The following is a 16,165-nucleotide window of genomic DNA, read 5'->3' on the forward strand; positions in this document are numbered from 1 at the left end:
CGCTGCATCACAGTTTGCCAGTGGTGGTGCAAAAGTGTTGCAAGGGCTTGTAAATCTGCCCCATAGTTTTATAGTTTTAGTGATGCCAGCACAAGAAAAGTAGCTTTCAGCAAAGTAACTTCACTAACGCCAGAGGACTAATAGCCAATTGATGGCATTTATTGTGATATAATTTCCTGTGATGTCACGTTTTATGCAAATTAGAAGCGTCTTGCATGTTCCCTCTTTTGCCCAGGACCCCAAAAATCTTTCAATCATCTCTCTGGCCGGGCCAGTGCGTTCCGGGTGCGCAGCACGTCACTGTCTTCAACCAGTGAACTCGGTTTCCACTCGCTGCCATCAAGACTCCATGACCAAGTCATTAGCTTTGACTTGACAACCTGATGTATTCTGGGATTTGTTGTAATACTTTTATTCGATATTTTCATATCATAAAAAGTGCAAACATACATTAATTATACAATCAATATACAAAAAGGTATCACATACATATTACAAATTGTCAGAATCAAATTTTAAAAACACTTTTTGCACTTAAATAGTTTAAAAAGTCTAAAATACATTTTCAATAGGAGAGATCAATTGAAAGGGAGTTAATATTTCTATTTTGTAGGGTCCAGCAACCTAGACCTTATGAACCAAGCGCTAGAAATGTACTTTGCAATACCACAAACAATAAACGTAGAGGATGTGTCAGTTAGCACAATACGTAATGTGATCCTAAAGTCTCTAACACCCATCTCTCTACACACAGGTTTTAACCACCTAGCTCGGGGTCGCCTGTAAGCCCTACAAGCACACAAAAAATGTGGTAAAGACTCCATTTTGCATGAACAGCCTGGGCAGTTAACATCATAAACTCTCACACCTTTCCATCCTGCTGTGAACTTTTTCAACGGCAAAGTGCCATATCTCATTTTCAAATAGAGTGATCTATCTCTAGGAATTTGGATATAATCCAGAAGCGGCTCTAATTTCCTAGTTGTTTTAAATTCCAGAAATCGGTTGGTCAATGAACCATGCTTTGTACTTTTCAGTTCCTCGGCCTCCACCCACTCCCAGTAGATTTTTTTAACAATTTGTTTGTGAGGTGGTGATTGGGAGGCCCAAAGTTCTTTCATTCCTAGATTCGTCACCAACTGTTTTAATTTGTTAAGCCATTTGATTTTATTGAAGGTATTCAAAGTAATTAGTTCGTCCAACACCGAGGCATAATTAGCCAAGTCAGGTGTTCTTCTTAGACGCACCCAAAACAGCAAGGGGCGAAGGTGTACTATATCCCCGATTGATCTCCTACCCAAATCAGCATACAGGGGCCTAAGAGGGGTTGAAATAGGGAGTGAGACTAAGGGCCAGATGTAGGTAGAAATTATTTACCGATTTTTAATTACCGAATTTTACCGAATCGGTAATTAATAATCGATAAATAAGAAGGGGGGGTATGTAGGAACATCCAGATGTTCCATTTACCGAATCGGTAAATATCTGTATTTACCGATTCGGTAAATACCGACCGGTAATGCTCCATTCATTCCTATGGGCTTTGAAGCCCATAGGAATGAATGGGGCATTACCGGTCGGTATTTACCGAATCGGTAAATACCGATTTTGACAAGGGTGCAGGGGGTGTCACTTTGACACCCTCTAGCACCCCCAAAAAAGGTTCAGGGGCCATGTGGCAGGCATACCTGCCCTAAGGGCAGGTCTGCCTGTCATATGGCATAGGTGTGCATGCACACATGTGCATGCACACCGGAATCGGTATTTTACCATCAAATATATTTGATGGTAAAATACAGATTCGGTAAGGGTTGTGGGACTCAGAAGAGTCCCACCTACATATCAAATTTATCGAATATGTAAAAATACCGATTCGGTATTTTACAGATTCGGTAAATTTACCGATCGGTAAATTTACCGAATCTGTAAAATATGTGTCCCTACATACCAAAGCTCAAATACCGGTCGGTAACGGCCGAAAATACCGAATTTTCGGCCGTTACCGATCGACCTACATCGGGCCCATAATCTCTAACAAACTTGTTCTCAGCTTTTACCAGTTCCATTGTATTTTCACCTCCCCACAATTCAGAGCCATAGACTGCTGCAGCCAATGCCTTCCCCTCATATACTGTAAGGACTGGACCTATCGGTCTGCTAATTGATAGACGCTGATTCCTCAATATTGCTCCAGAAACCCTTTTAAGGTTCAGGTATTCTGGGATTTGTAGTCATGGGTTGGTTCAACAGAACCAGTTAGACTGGCATCTGATAGTAGAGCCAGTGTGACGTAAAGGCGATTGTAGGCAACCACTGCGAGGCACCACCCCAGACTGATTGCAAAAAGAGGCTCAAAATGAGGCTGGGGCTACAGGACGGGGCGTCGAAATTCCTCAAGAAAGGTACCCCTAAGAATGCTATGTAGGTCTAGGAGCCAGGAGGAAGAACAAAAACAATGACATTAAAAATACTCCTGTCAGACCCATGCCTTTTTATCCAGCGGCCTGCACAGGGCTCAGCTCGGGCTGTCCCACAACAATCAGTCTTACCATGCACGAATATGCAAAATATGGTACAGTAATTATTATATTTTGCATATTGGTGCATGGTAAATGTGCTTATTGTGGGACAGGCCGCTGTGAGCCCTGTGCAGGCCACTCGATAAAAAGGCATGGGTCTGACAGGAGCATGGAAGGGGAGCCTCCCAGTAACAAAATAACATTTTGCCTGTAACTCTGAAAATCTTTGCACCAGCCAAGGATTTGAGACAGAAAGCTCCTGGGATGGAGACGTGACATGCTGGTGGCGGCAGGGCTGCGTGGGGAAGGGGGGGCGAGGGTGGGGGGGTGCCCACGGCAGACTGCGGCGCAGGCACCGGGCCCGCTCGGCTGCCCGCAGGGACCCCCAGCCGTGCGCGCCGCTGGCCTGACGCCGGAGATCGCGGTGATAAAACATGGATTTATCGTCCACGGAGTGCGTCCCGGCGCCCAGGGAGCCCGGCTGCCTCGGCAGCAGCAGCAGGCCAGGAGCGCACGGCGCGCCCGGAGGGGCTGGCTGCGCCGATGGAAGACAGAGGGGGCCACCGGGGTGGGACGGGTCTATGTGGCCGATCCTCAGCCGGAGCTCCCCAGACGCAGGGACAGGTGTTCGGGGGAGCGAGCGGGTAATGAGCAGGGAGCCGAGCTGCCGCGCAGCATTTGTAAAACAGACATCTGCAGGAGACAGGCACGGGGGAAGGAGGGGTCTGCGCAAACCGAGGGGGTGAGACACCCTCGCTGCAGCCAGGCTGTGCACCTGGCGCGCCAAGAACCGGGCTGGCCTGTCCTGCCTGCACCTTACGCCTTTCTCTTGGATTACCCTACACTCTCTGCCTCTTTATCTCATGAATAAGAAGGGTGCCCTGTCCTGCCTCCACCTCACGCCTCTCTCTGGTGCCACCCTACACTCCCTGCCTCTTTATCTCATGAATACCAACAATTATTTAACTTGATTCACGCTCATGACCTGTCTTTCAACACCCTGCACTTGCTGTCTCTTTATTTAATTAATATGGCCTCGCCCTAATTTGACCTCACACTTCTCTCCTCCGACCACCCTGCACTTCCGGCCTCTTTATCGCACGATACCAACATTGCCTTGTCCTTCTTCTACCTCCTACCTCTTTTGACCACCACCCAACACTTCCACTAAGGCTGTCCTGTCCTGCTCCCACCTCACACCTCTCTCTTGTGCCACCCTACAAAACAGTTCGTAACTTGGGGGTAACATTTGACTGTAACCTCTCCCTGGAGGCGCACGTGGGGAAGGTGGTGAGCTGCTGCCTGGCGATTATTCGCTCTTTGAGGAAGATTTTTCCTCTTTTAAACCATCAAGCCCGCGTCCTGATAGTACGGAGTACGATACTTAGTTGGGCGGACTATTGTAATGCCCTGCTCCTTGAGTCACCTAAATTCCTACTAGACAGGCTACAGCGGATGCAATCTGCCGCGTCTAAACTGGTCCTAGGATGGTCAAGGAGGTTCTCCGCCTATGGAGCACTGGCGGAGTTGCACTGGCTCCCCGTGACACAAAGAATCAAATTCAAATCCCTGTGTCTAGTATTTAAAGTGTGTATGATGGGAATCCGCACGTACAATTTTGTATGTTTGTTGACGTTTCACACTTTTGATTCTGAATAGGAGTTTTCCTTTTTTTGTTCTCTCTTTCTCTAGACACTGGAATATATTCTGTGTATACAAGTTAATTTAGGGGCTACATATTCCAGGTGTCTTTAAACTTTGGCCTCTGACCCTAATTAAATTTTCTTGTTGTGTGTGGTATCTAGTATTTAAAGCCCTACATGGAAAAGGACCCGTCTCTTTCCAGCAAAAATTTGAATGGTACGTTCCGGGCAGAACGCTCCGCTCCTCGGGAGGCAAGTTAATAAAAGTCTCACGTTTTAAAAAAGTTAGAGCTGGAGGCAGATCATTTGGGGTGGCTGCGGCCAGGCTGTGGAACACTTTACCTATTGAACTGAGACAACACAAGGATCTTCTTGCGTTCAGAAAGAACCTTAAAACTTGGTTATTCCCTAAGAACTAGGCCTGTGCTTTTGCCCCCTTTTTAGGTTTTGCCTAGCGAAAGCTGCGCTCTGCGCAGCTTTTTCGCGCAGGCGAAATCCTGTTGAGAACTGTAGGGTGCTTTGGGTCGGCCCTCGTCATTGATTGGCTGGCTCCGTAAACGGAGCCTTGCCATTGGACGAGGGGCCTGTCCGTCAATGCCGGACCAGACACGGGGGCGTTCCTGACATTCTTTGCCTTTTGCCGACGTCACGGGACGCCGGGAACGCCCCCGTGTCTGGTCCGGCATTGCCGGCACTTCTGCGTCTCTCCTAACCCCGTGACTGGCCGGCCGGCCAATCCTAGCGCGGCCGGCCGGAAGTGCCCGCCCCCCGCAGCCCGGGGAAGAAGGAGAGGAAGACGGCAAGCACTATGGCGGCGCCCGCGGGGAGACCGGAGAAGTGCCTCTCCAACCTGCCGCTCTGTCTGGGCTGCCCAGCCTGTCGCTGCTCGCCTCCCAGACCGATCGAGAAGTGCCGCCGTCGCAAGGTGCAGGTGAGTCGATTTTTAGTGGTTACGAGACGCTGCTTCTTGGGTTAGCTCCTCCCCTTCCTGGCTCCTCGTCTGGCTGTGGGTAAACATGAGGTGGGTGTGGCTATCCTCCTTTCCGACCCTCGTAGTCCGTTCCCCGCTTGAGACAGAGTCTGGTCGCTGTTGTTTCCTCACAGCAGGTAAGAATGACACCCCGGAGTCCACCCCCTCACACTCACATTGTGCCCCCATCCTCTAGGCCATCTCCTAGATGGCTTCCATGAACCTGGCTCCTTTCCTCTTTCTCCTGGGCCAATACTTTGAAGTATATGGAGACTGCCCATGCTATATAATTTTACAACAACAGTTCTGATTGTTTAGTTAAAAACAACCATTCCTGTATGGCTAATGCGGACCTTGTGTTGTATCTGACTGATAATGAAGAGGGTGATGCATCTCGTGTGCTATGAAGCTAAGAGAGGAACAGATAGTTGGGCCTTGCTTGTACCTCAAAGAAACGTAAATATGTGTAATTGGTTAATCACCAAGTGCAAACGCTGCTTGGGTGCCTGTACACACTTTTTTATTTATGGAGTCATTGAAGCTTCATGGTGATAAAGATTTATTCTACTTGAGAGATAAGGTAAGAGGGTTATCAGCTGAGTTCTGCAATTCATTGTTTAATCAACACTTAAATAAAAAAAATTCTTTAGGCACGGTCTGAGTAACTATTGCTAAAATATATACTATAAGCTAAAACAATTGCTTTTAAAGACTAAATCAATGTGCAACAGCCTACCCTTATACTGTATGTAATGCTGACTTTCAAATATATAAATATGAATGTGTCTGTATATATGTATCCACTCGGTGCTTTCTGTCACAGGCTTAGACTTTATAGCACTATAAACACACAAGTCACACTTCCCCATTGCATCAACGAGGATTCAGTAATGTGACCCTCTGATTACCCTCACAAACATCTGCAGGGATTGCATTAACCGAGTTAGATTGGGTTACTTTCACTTGCATTCATTTCTTTATTTAAAGTGTGTGTGCTTTTGTATATGCAGTAACGTGAACGGGAAAGAACAACAAAATAGTTGCAGAATATTTTTCTGGTTTCAGCCATTTATTTGAACTCGACACCACGCTAAATGATCTAAAGGCCAGACTGGTCTTTTAATCCATCTGGCATTTCCCCTGTGGGCTGGAACCACTGGAGTCCGATTTTGAAAGCCCAGTGCTTGGTGCCTCTTTACTTTCCCTAATTTCCCCAAAGTTAAGTGCAGCAGAGTGAGGCTTTAAGAGGGAGAGAAAAAGAGAAAGGTGAAGAGAAAGAGGTCTGAGAAAAGGATATAGAGAGGATGGAAGGAAAGAGAGCAAACAGAGGAAGGGAGTGGGGATGTGTTGAGCCTCCATCTTTTAATATTGCATGTTTTTAAATGTGTGGTAAACAGCAGTTTACATTATCCCATGTGAGCACTTTATAATAATGGGTTGTTGCATGTTATCCTTTATACAATTGAAGTTTAGGGCAAACTCAATGTGGATGTGGTGCAGATTTATGACCGTAGACGTCTGAGTTGTGATAAAAGTGCTGTCAGGTGGTTGAAAGACTCATATGTGTGATTTGGTTTTCTAGGGAAAAAAATGTTTTTACTATCTTATTAATTTAAGCCATAGATGTGGATGTGCTCTGGCATTTAAATTGCTTTTAAAGGGTGTCAATGTGGACTTTGGGAGGAAATGGAGCTGGATGTTACCACTATCCCTACACCAGTTTTGAAGTTAGTTTTCTTGAAAGAAACGTTTTCTCTTTTTGTACTCTTTCTTGCTATTTGTTGGCAAATAGCAGATGCTATGTCTTGAATGGGTTGAGCTTCAGATGAGTACTTGACAATTCGTTCTAGATGAGATGCTCCAGGAAGTGTTTGATGCATTCAATGTATGGTGCAGAGGAGACTTTCAGTTAGAGTTGTGTATCATCGGGATATTCGTGAACCTTAATGCTATTTTTTGTGAATAAAGCCACAAGGGGCTCCATATAGAGGTTGATGATGACAAAACAGTATGGAACCATGGTGGACTCATTAGGTGGTTGGGATCTTTTAGGACCTGGAGATGGCCATACAAACAAACTGGTGTTAATTAGAAAGGTAACAGGAGAAGCAGTTTTCCAGTGAATCTCATCCAAGACAGTTGAAGGCTCGATGGTTGACTATTGAAGGCAGCTGAGAGGTCCAGCCATATCCAGAGGCATTTGCATCTTCATTTGTGGTTGTCTGCAATGCGTAAAGTAGTGATCTTCGTGCTGAAGCCAGATTGGTAGCCCCGCTAGAAACAGTTAGCATTGAAGTGATCTTGGAGTTAAATGTGCTTTTTCAGTGATCTTGCTGATAAGGAGTAGGTGGTTGATGGGCTGGTATCTGGTGAGGGTCTAATGTAGTTTCTTTAGGAGTGGAAGGGTCTGACCTGTCTTGAGGGCTTCTGAGAAGTGACTCGGAGCAGTTCCCTGGAGAGTGCATTGATGAAGGACAAAAGTTAGACCTACTCTTTTTGGGAAGTGGCTTTGAGGGAATTGAGTATGTTGGCGAGTTCTGAGGGATTTGAAGGATGGCCATTGTGGCATTCTACGAGAATGGATGGGTGTATTAGGAGAAGCATGCTTGGTCTTTATGTACTGTCAGATCTGTATGTTTGACTTAAGAAGAGAGTAATTTGATGGCACTTTTCTGTGGAGTGTGAGATAAGTGAGTATTCAGAGGGATGATGCAGTGTTTGGTTGTTTTGAAAAGTGATCAGCTTCTGTTGGTGGATTCGTTGATAGTATAGAATTTGCCTTTGGCTGGTGTGATGAGCAGTCTCCATGTTGAGTAGGGGGACTCCAGTATCATGAGGTCATCAGGAGCTCTGTTTTTCTTCCCTTTTCTTTTCTGTCTGTGGATAGAGCATATATTGTCAGCCCGGTCCTTTTATCCAGGTTTTATCCAGGTTGCTGATGGTTTTGGCTTGCAGTTGCATGTTTTTGTAGGAGTGTGTATGTTGAGAGTGTTTCAAGAACTTTTTTAAAAGGGTGTTGGCATTGGATGTTGAATTGGCAGGACGAGAGTTGAGTTTATGCATTAAGATGGCGATAGAGAAGTCTTGGAAGGTCCCGTCCAGGAGTATGGATGATTTGCATTGAGTTGGATTGTTTGGGATTCTAAAAAGACCAGGTTGAAAAGTGACCTTTGTGGTGTGTTGACAGGTGGTGTGCTCTATTACCGAGTGCTTAGATGAGGTTTAAAGGGTGTGTGTGTATTATTTATTAATTTTTTTTGAGCTTGTGTTGTTGGGCGATAGAAGTCACCGAAAAAGGTTGTGTTGGTGTTTTTGGATGGATGAAGTGATGTCTTTGTGAGTGGAGAGAGTGGAGCTTCAGAGTGGAGCTTCAGAGTGGAGCTTCGGAGTGGAGCTTCGGAGTGGAGCTTCAGAGTGCAGAGTGGAGCTTCAGAGTGGAGCTTCAGAGTGGAGCTTCAGAGTGGAGCTTCAGAGTGGAGCTTCAGAGTGGAGCTTCAGAGTGGAGAGTGGAGCTTCAGAGTGGAGCTTCAGAGTGGAGAGTGGAGCTTCAGAGTGGAGCTTCAGAGTGGAGCTTCAGAGTGGAGCTTCAGAGTGGAGCTTCAGAGTGGAGCTTCAGAGTGGAGAGTGGAGCTTCAGAGTGGAGCTTCAGAGTGGAGCTTCAGAGTGGAGCTTCAGAGTGGAGCTTCAGAGTGGAGCTTCAGAGTGGAGCTTCAGAGTGGAGCTTCAGAGTGCAGAGTGGAGCTTCAGAGTGCAGAGTGGAGCTTCAGAGTGTCAAGAGCAATGCCAATAGCTCTAACTTTAACAAAGGCAAAACCATTGCATTGTAAATGCTTGTTTGTTTTGACATGGTCTTTGAGTTACTAGCGCCAAGATGCCTCTTAGGTGATAGGGCGCTTCAGAAATTGTATAAATAAATAAATACATTCTTCCCTCTTTATATACCCTATCTCTTTATCGCATGATTGCTAAAGCTGCCTCGTCCTGTTTCCACCTCATGCCTCTTCCTTTCTCTATACCTGCACTCCCTGTCTTTTTATTCACTGAAAAACAAGATCACCTGGATTTATTGGACCTAATGTTTTTTGTTGCACCAGCCTACACTTCCTGTCTCTTTCCCTCCTGAAAATCGAGGCTGCCTGGTCTTGATTTCACTTCAAGCATTTTTCTTCCACCAATCTGCACTTCCTGTCTCTTTTGCCAAGGCTGCCAAATCTTGATTCTACCTCTTGCCTCTTTCTTCCACCAATGTAGACGTCCTGTTTTTTTAGCTCATGAATAGCAATGGTACCTAGTCTTGATTCCACCGCAGGCCTCTTTCTTTCTCTACCCTGAGTTTCCTGTCACTCTAGCTCATGAGTAGCAAGGCCACCTAGTCTTGGTTCCACCGCATGCCTCTTTCATCCACAAATGGAGACTTCCTGTGTTTTTATCGCATGAGTACCAAGGCCACCTAGTCTTGATTCGCTGCATGCCTCTTTCGTCCACCATGTCCACCGTATGCTGCAACTTATTACCCATGTGAAGGCCTTCTAATTTTTCTAATCTTTTTTTTCATGATTCCTGGCCACTCTGCCTGATGCACTGAGATGTTCACTGCTGGTGAGCTTGCACAAGGCAGGCACTGACGTCATCTTCTCTGATGTGGTCACAATCGCAGCACTAATAGAATTACTGGTTTGAAATGCTTTTCTTGAAAATATGTGTAGAGAGTGGACAACCCAATATACCCTTGAGGGCTTGGGCAAACGTGTATGATAGGGTGAAAGTACAGTCAAGGGATTTTGATCAAACAAGATTTTTTAAACAACATTTTTAGATTCTTAGTTGTAAGACCCACTATCAGTGGAAGTCTCAAAAAATAAATGGACAACTTTGTTAATTATTTCAATACAATTGCACTAAGTGTCAATAAGTGAAGAGCTATTATCACCATTAAAAACAATATTCCTTCCCCCTCTTCCCTTACTCCCCCGTCATTACCCCCCATGAACCCTCGCCGTCTGGATGCCTTTCCTCCCATTGAGTTCATTTCTCTGCTACATAAGGTGAGCTCTGGTTCTCCCAATGATTGCTGTCCTCCCCAAATTCTTAAAGATGCTTTCTTGGCCTGCCCTGATCCTCCGCTAGCATTGCTTATTAACTCCGTCGCTACCGGCATAGTCCCGGATCTCTTTAAACAGGCGGTCGTGGTCCCTATACTGAAAAAAACGAATGCCGACCCCACGATCCTGAGTAATTTTAGGCCAATCTCTCTTCTTCCTTATTTAGGGAAAATTCTGGAGACATATGTCACTCGTTGCCTGAGTGCGTTCATTGAGAGCCCGTCCTTTTTGGATGATCAGCAAGCTGGCTTTAGGCCAGCTCACTCTACTGAGGCGGTCATTGTGGCCGTGATGGACACATTGAGGAAAGGTGCCGACAAGAACATCTCCCAGGCACTTGTCCTGTTGGATTTGTCGGCGGCCTTTGACACGGTCGATCATGCGATACTGATCGACCGTGTCAACAATGCAGGCATTCAAGGCTTGGTCCTTAAGTGGGTTAGATCTTTTTTACATCGGCGGTCTCAGGCTGTGCACTTGTCCACCTTTTCTGCTTCTTACTCCCCCTTATCCTGCGGAGTCCCCCAGGGCTCCACCCTGTCGCCGCCCTTATTTAATTTGTATATGCAACCTCTCATAGCTTCCCTCCGTAATACCCCGGTTACCATCTTTAATTACGCCGATGATTTGCAGTTGATCTTCCCCATTGACTCTTCCCTATCCTCTTGTGTCAATTTTCAATCCACCATGCTTGACATCTCGGAGTGGATGTACCACAGCCAGCTGAAACTTAATCCCACCAAGACCGAGCTAGTGCTGATAGGCGGGCTGGCTAACCCCTGGAATACCAACTTTTGGCCCCCCTCTCTTGGGTCCCCGCCGAGCCCTGTCAATTCGGTAAAGAACCTTGGTATAATTATATCCAGCGATCTGTCTATGAGGCCTCAAATTAATGCAGTCACGTCATTCTGCTTCTTCCACCTTCGCAGGATTCGTAAAATCAGCAGGTTTATCACCACGGATGCGCTTATTCTTGTTATCATGGCTCTCATCACGTCCCGTATTGACTACGCCAACACTCTCTATGCTGGGATCCCTGCCTACCATCTTCACCGCCTGCAGCTGGTGCAAAACCAGGCAGTTAGACTGGTTTTTCACCAGCCTAAACATCAACATGCCCGCCGCTGCTTAGGAGCCTTCATTGGCTCCCTGTGGCTAAGCGTTGCATGTTCAAACTTGGTTGTACGATCTTCAAGGCCCTGTCTGGTCAAGCTCCTGCCTTTATCTCTTCTAGCTTGAAGTGCTATGTGCCTCAGAGAGATCTCCGCTCCACTTCACACAACCTACTGGTTGTCCCTAAATTCAAACGGAAAAAGCACGGCGGGCTGTGTTTTTCTTTCTTAGCTCCCAAGTTCTGGAATTCCCTTCCGATATCCTTTCGGCTCTGCTTTAGCTATGACTGTTTGCGCAAAACGCTTAAAACTCTCCTCTTTCAGCAAGCCTTCGAGTAACTCCTTCACCTGTCTCCCGTATTTGTTTGAGCGCCATGAAACCGCTGGGTGACTGTACGCGGTACAAATGATTTTAACATAACATAACATAACAGCTATTATTCTATAGATAGAAATGGAATATCGAGGCAGGTGTAGATAGAAAAAACAAATTTTATCTATAAAGTTTCATATAATAGGGTACAAAACAGTATATCAAAACACAGTGTTACATGAAGTACAAAGTCCAGATTGTAACAACTTCTCTGTAACAAGGGTACAAGCTTTCCTTCTTTAGATGTACAGTAATGGAAGAAAAAGCGTCGGTCGACGTTTCGGTCTTTTAGTAATCAATATGTAAGACCATCATCAGGACTAAACGGTATAAATACTCGTTGACCCCTTATCTGCTAAAAATCCTCAGGCATCACTACGTTTGCGTTTTGTAGAGGAATTTCTTATTTCAAGCAGCAGTGTCAGCTCAATGGCCAAACCTGTTGTTCTCACAAATCGCTTTTATGTAAGACGATAATATCTTAGCCGGTACCAAAGTCGCAAGTCTTGTCTCAATTCAGGCAGCGTGAAAGGGCTTCGGGTGCAGAGTTTTCCGTGTGTCTAATCGCCTTCGTTTTTGCCGGCTAAGATATTATCGTTATTATATTAACCTGAATTGTGCGCCCCTCACTTATAAATAGTCCAAATACTAGGTATTAGGGACGTTGTTCACTTTTCCACTTGACTTACCCTGTCCCTATTGTCATAATAGTAGGGTTCCTCCCTCTTTGTTCAACATATTTATGAGAGCCTTGTGTCACGGTTGCACCCCCGTACATATGTGATGCAAGGCTCTGAGACAGATTTATGAACCACGCAGGCCACATTGAGTGATTTTTAGTGGTATCAAAAAGTCTTGATCAAGGCAACAAAGCACAAATCACTGTGTTGTCTTATTCTATGCAAGGGAGGCGTTCCACGGGCGTTGCGTGTTTCCAAGCAACTCCCATGGGTTTTGACGCAGTCACAGATGTTCAAGGACTTCTAAACCTGGGGCAGCGCAAAACCCCACGCCTCCTCAGGACAGGCGTAACGAGGAGAAACATCTTTATTTCTTCTCATTGTTTCCTCTTTCTATATGCGCTGCATCTGCAGCACACTTAGAAAGAGGAACATATCGCAATGGATTGTTTTTGTGCAGGAAGGTGCCCCTTCCGTACCTTCCTACACTTAAACAATCCGGTAGAGAACACAAGCACTCCAGGCCCAATGAATGAATGGGAAGGTATTCCTTAATTGCGATTCGCAATTTGCGAGTTGCAATTAAGGAATATGTAGGATTCGCAAATTTTTTTGCAAATCCTACATACATTGCTTTTTGCGATTCTCAACTTGAGAATCGATAAAAATCACAATTTGAGTATCACAAAACTCTTTTTTGATACATATGCCCCCTAGTGCACATAGTCTTACAACACTACAGCGCCTAGACAGAACCCTTCCTCAGGCTATTAATGCAGCACCGGAAAACAACAACATTTGTCATCTTCCGGTTGCTGTCCTCCCAGAGTGACATTGTTCTAGGTTACCCACAAGTCCACTGCTCTACCAATGGAGTTCATCTGGGTGACCCAGCACTGCCAGCTATTTCATCCTAGCACCCAGCTCTCTTTAAGGGGAAAATCATAGAACACCCCGCCCATCACTCCTTTTCCCTCCCAGACCCTATCCTCATCTGACAGAAAAAGATGTGCCCGAGCTTGTCTCTATCAGTGCAAGAGAAACACCCGGCTCTATACAGAGCCAGAATCAAGCTTAGTATCACAATCTTTTAGTCCCATTTGTGTAAATCAAAGAAATGAAAGGCAGAGCCACGCCTTCAGGGTGCAGAGAGTAGAGGTAGAAGACAGACAGAGAATAGAGGTAGAAGACAGAAAGAGAGTAGAGGTAGAAGACAGACAGAGAGTGGAGGTAGAAGACAGAAAGAGAGTAGGGGTAGAAGACCGAGAGAGAGTAGAGGTAGAAGACAGACAAAGAGTAGATCTAGAAGACAGAAAGAGAGTAGAGGTAGAAGACAGACAGAGAGTAAAGGTAGAAGACAGAAAGAGAGTAGATCTAAATGACAGAAAGAGAGTAGAGGTAGAAGACAGACAGAGAGTAGAGGTAAATGACAAAAAGAGAGTAGGGGTAGAAGACAGAGAGAGAGTAGAGGTAGAAGACAGACAGAGAGTAGAGGTAGAAGACAGACAGAGACAGAGAGTAGAGGTAGAAGACAGAAAGAGAGTAGGGGTTGAAGACAGAAAGAGAGTAGAGGTAGAAGACAGACAGAGACAGAGAGTAGAGGTAGAAGACAGAAAGAGAGTAGAGGTAGAAGACAGAAAGAGAATAGAGATAGAAGACAGACAGAGAGTAGATGTAGAAGACAGAAAGAAAGTAGGGGTAGAAGACGGAGAGATAGTAGAGGTAGAAGACAGACAGAGAGTAGAGATAGAAGACAGACAGAGACAGAGAGTAGAGGTAGAAGACAGAAAGAGAGTAGATCTAAAGGACAGAAAGAGAGTAGAGGTAGAAGACAGACAGAGACAGAGAGTAGAGGTAGAAGACAGAAAGAGAGTAGGGGTAGAAGACAGAAAGAGAGTAGGGGTAGAAGACAGAAAGAGAGTAGGGGTAGAAGACAGAGAGAAAGTAGAGGTAGAAAACAGACAGAGAGTAGAGGTAGAAGAAAGACTTGGTATCCTCAAACCAAACTCAGACAAGCCCAATGCTTCCTGGATATAGCATCTGCTTTAAAGGAAACCACTTTCAGAGGGAGATGGAACAAGTATAAAGAAGTAGTCCAGGTTGGGTGATCAGACATTCTGGATTTTCTGGTACAGTCCAGGTTTTTCATCATCTGTCCATGTACATTTCTCTAAATTCAGCATCTCTTGGTTTTTAGAACGGGTCGACGGCCCATGGAGGAAGGGAAGCTCTTAGGCATTCCAGGGCAGGGTTACTTAGCAGCCTTTCGGAAATGAATTTAATTTGCAGTTGATACTGTGTGTGAAAATTGCATTTGAGGTATTCTCTGCGCTGCCTCAATGTTTGTGTGTTCTATGTTGGTGAGCATGTCCGTTAAGTCGTTCTCTGACCCTCCGTCAGTGAGAAAGGGTAGTCCTACTTCTATGTCTATGAAATGTCCTGGTTTTTGGTTTTCTTATTCTGGTCCCCCTAACTAGAGGATCATTTGGGTTAGGTTGAAAGAGCTGGACAGACACTTTCATCACACATTCCATTCCAGTGGGAGACTTTATCACAAGGAATCAAGAATGGAACATGGAGTGCAATAGGACATTTAGAAATGAAACACTGACACAATTTCACAAAAAGTGACACCCTTTGAGTACATCACACCCGTGACTGCAAAGTAGGAATACAGTTGGATGAGAGTTGGCGCATTAGTCTCTATGTTGTATATTTGTACTTCATTCAATATGGCTACTCCCATCCTCGTCGCCAAAATGTTGTAAATGGATGGTGATAGATGACAGGATACTTCTAGGTGATTACATGTAGATTTATTCCAAGACACTGCTGAGTACACACCTCGCCAGCTGACCAGACACAAGTAGAACACTCTAGTACAAGTTAGAACACTCATGGGTATTCTGGGAGGCTGAGGAGGTAAGGACACTAAGGAAGGGCTAATGACTACTGTCAGCCATATTACAAGAAGAATCAATATACAACACTCTACAGAGGTGGGGCACTTGCCAAATGTGATTTGACTCTTGATAATTGCAAAATCCTCTGTTCTGTGACTGCCAAACTTGACCTGGTTTGTTTCTCTTCTTGTGCAGATGAAGAGTGCTTGTGGCCTGTCCTGCCTAGTTCTCCTTGCCCTGGGAGCCTGCTTTGGCCTAGACGAGCGCCAGGAGCTTGGCCAAGACCCCATCGAGGGAGCGGTGCCCTGGAAGGCCCTTCTTGAGGGCCTGGACGAGGAGTGGCCAAGCTCTTTCTCTGGACACCCCAGGCCCAAGATGTCGGTGGACCCCAGCAACTTGCTCACCGTGGCCAAGGAACTGCAGGGCTTTGGGAAGGAGCGGGCTGGCTTCCGGTTCCGGTTTGGTCGCCAAGGGGAGGAGAACGAGGCCGCCGACTTCCTGGAGATGGGCGCGCGGAAACGGGGAGACTCGACCCTCGGCTCACTTGCAGAAGAGCTCAACGGATACAACCGCAAGAAAGGTGGCTTCAACTTCCGGTTTGGGCGACGGTGAAGCTGATCGCCCCTGTAGGCCTCCTGAACCCCCTCTTTCTAAAGGGACCAGATTTATCCATCCACATTCCCAAGGCTCTGTGGCAAGGCAGGAGCCTCTCTCTTGTGGCTTGTGGACAGAGACACCCTCAGGCTCATTACCCCATCGTGCCTCTTGGCGGCTTCCATGCACTAAACCCACCTGGTAAATTTCCAACATGCCCTGGACCTCACGCCTTGTCTACCATGGCACTGCCGCGTGGTAGGGACGGC

At 46.0% G+C, this 16,165-nt stretch overlaps 1 protein-coding gene across 1 annotated transcript; it reads left to right on the plus strand.

Moving 5' to 3' along the window:
• Window positions 1-15,497: 15,497 nt before the first annotated feature.
• Window positions 15,498-15,914, plus strand: QRFP (pyroglutamylated RFamide peptide). The gene has a single exon (XM_078641543.1). It carries the CDS (start codon window positions 15,498-15,500, stop codon window positions 15,912-15,914), a length of 417 nt encoding a protein of 138 aa, XP_078497669.1.
• Window positions 15,915-16,165: the final 251 nt, after the last annotated feature.

The sequence above is a fragment of the Lissotriton helveticus genome, chromosome 5_1, assembly GCF_964261635.1.
Source record: "Lissotriton helveticus chromosome 5_1, aLisHel1.1, whole genome shotgun sequence".
Classification (NCBI taxonomy): Eukaryota; Metazoa; Chordata; class Amphibia; order Caudata; family Salamandridae; genus Lissotriton; species Lissotriton helveticus.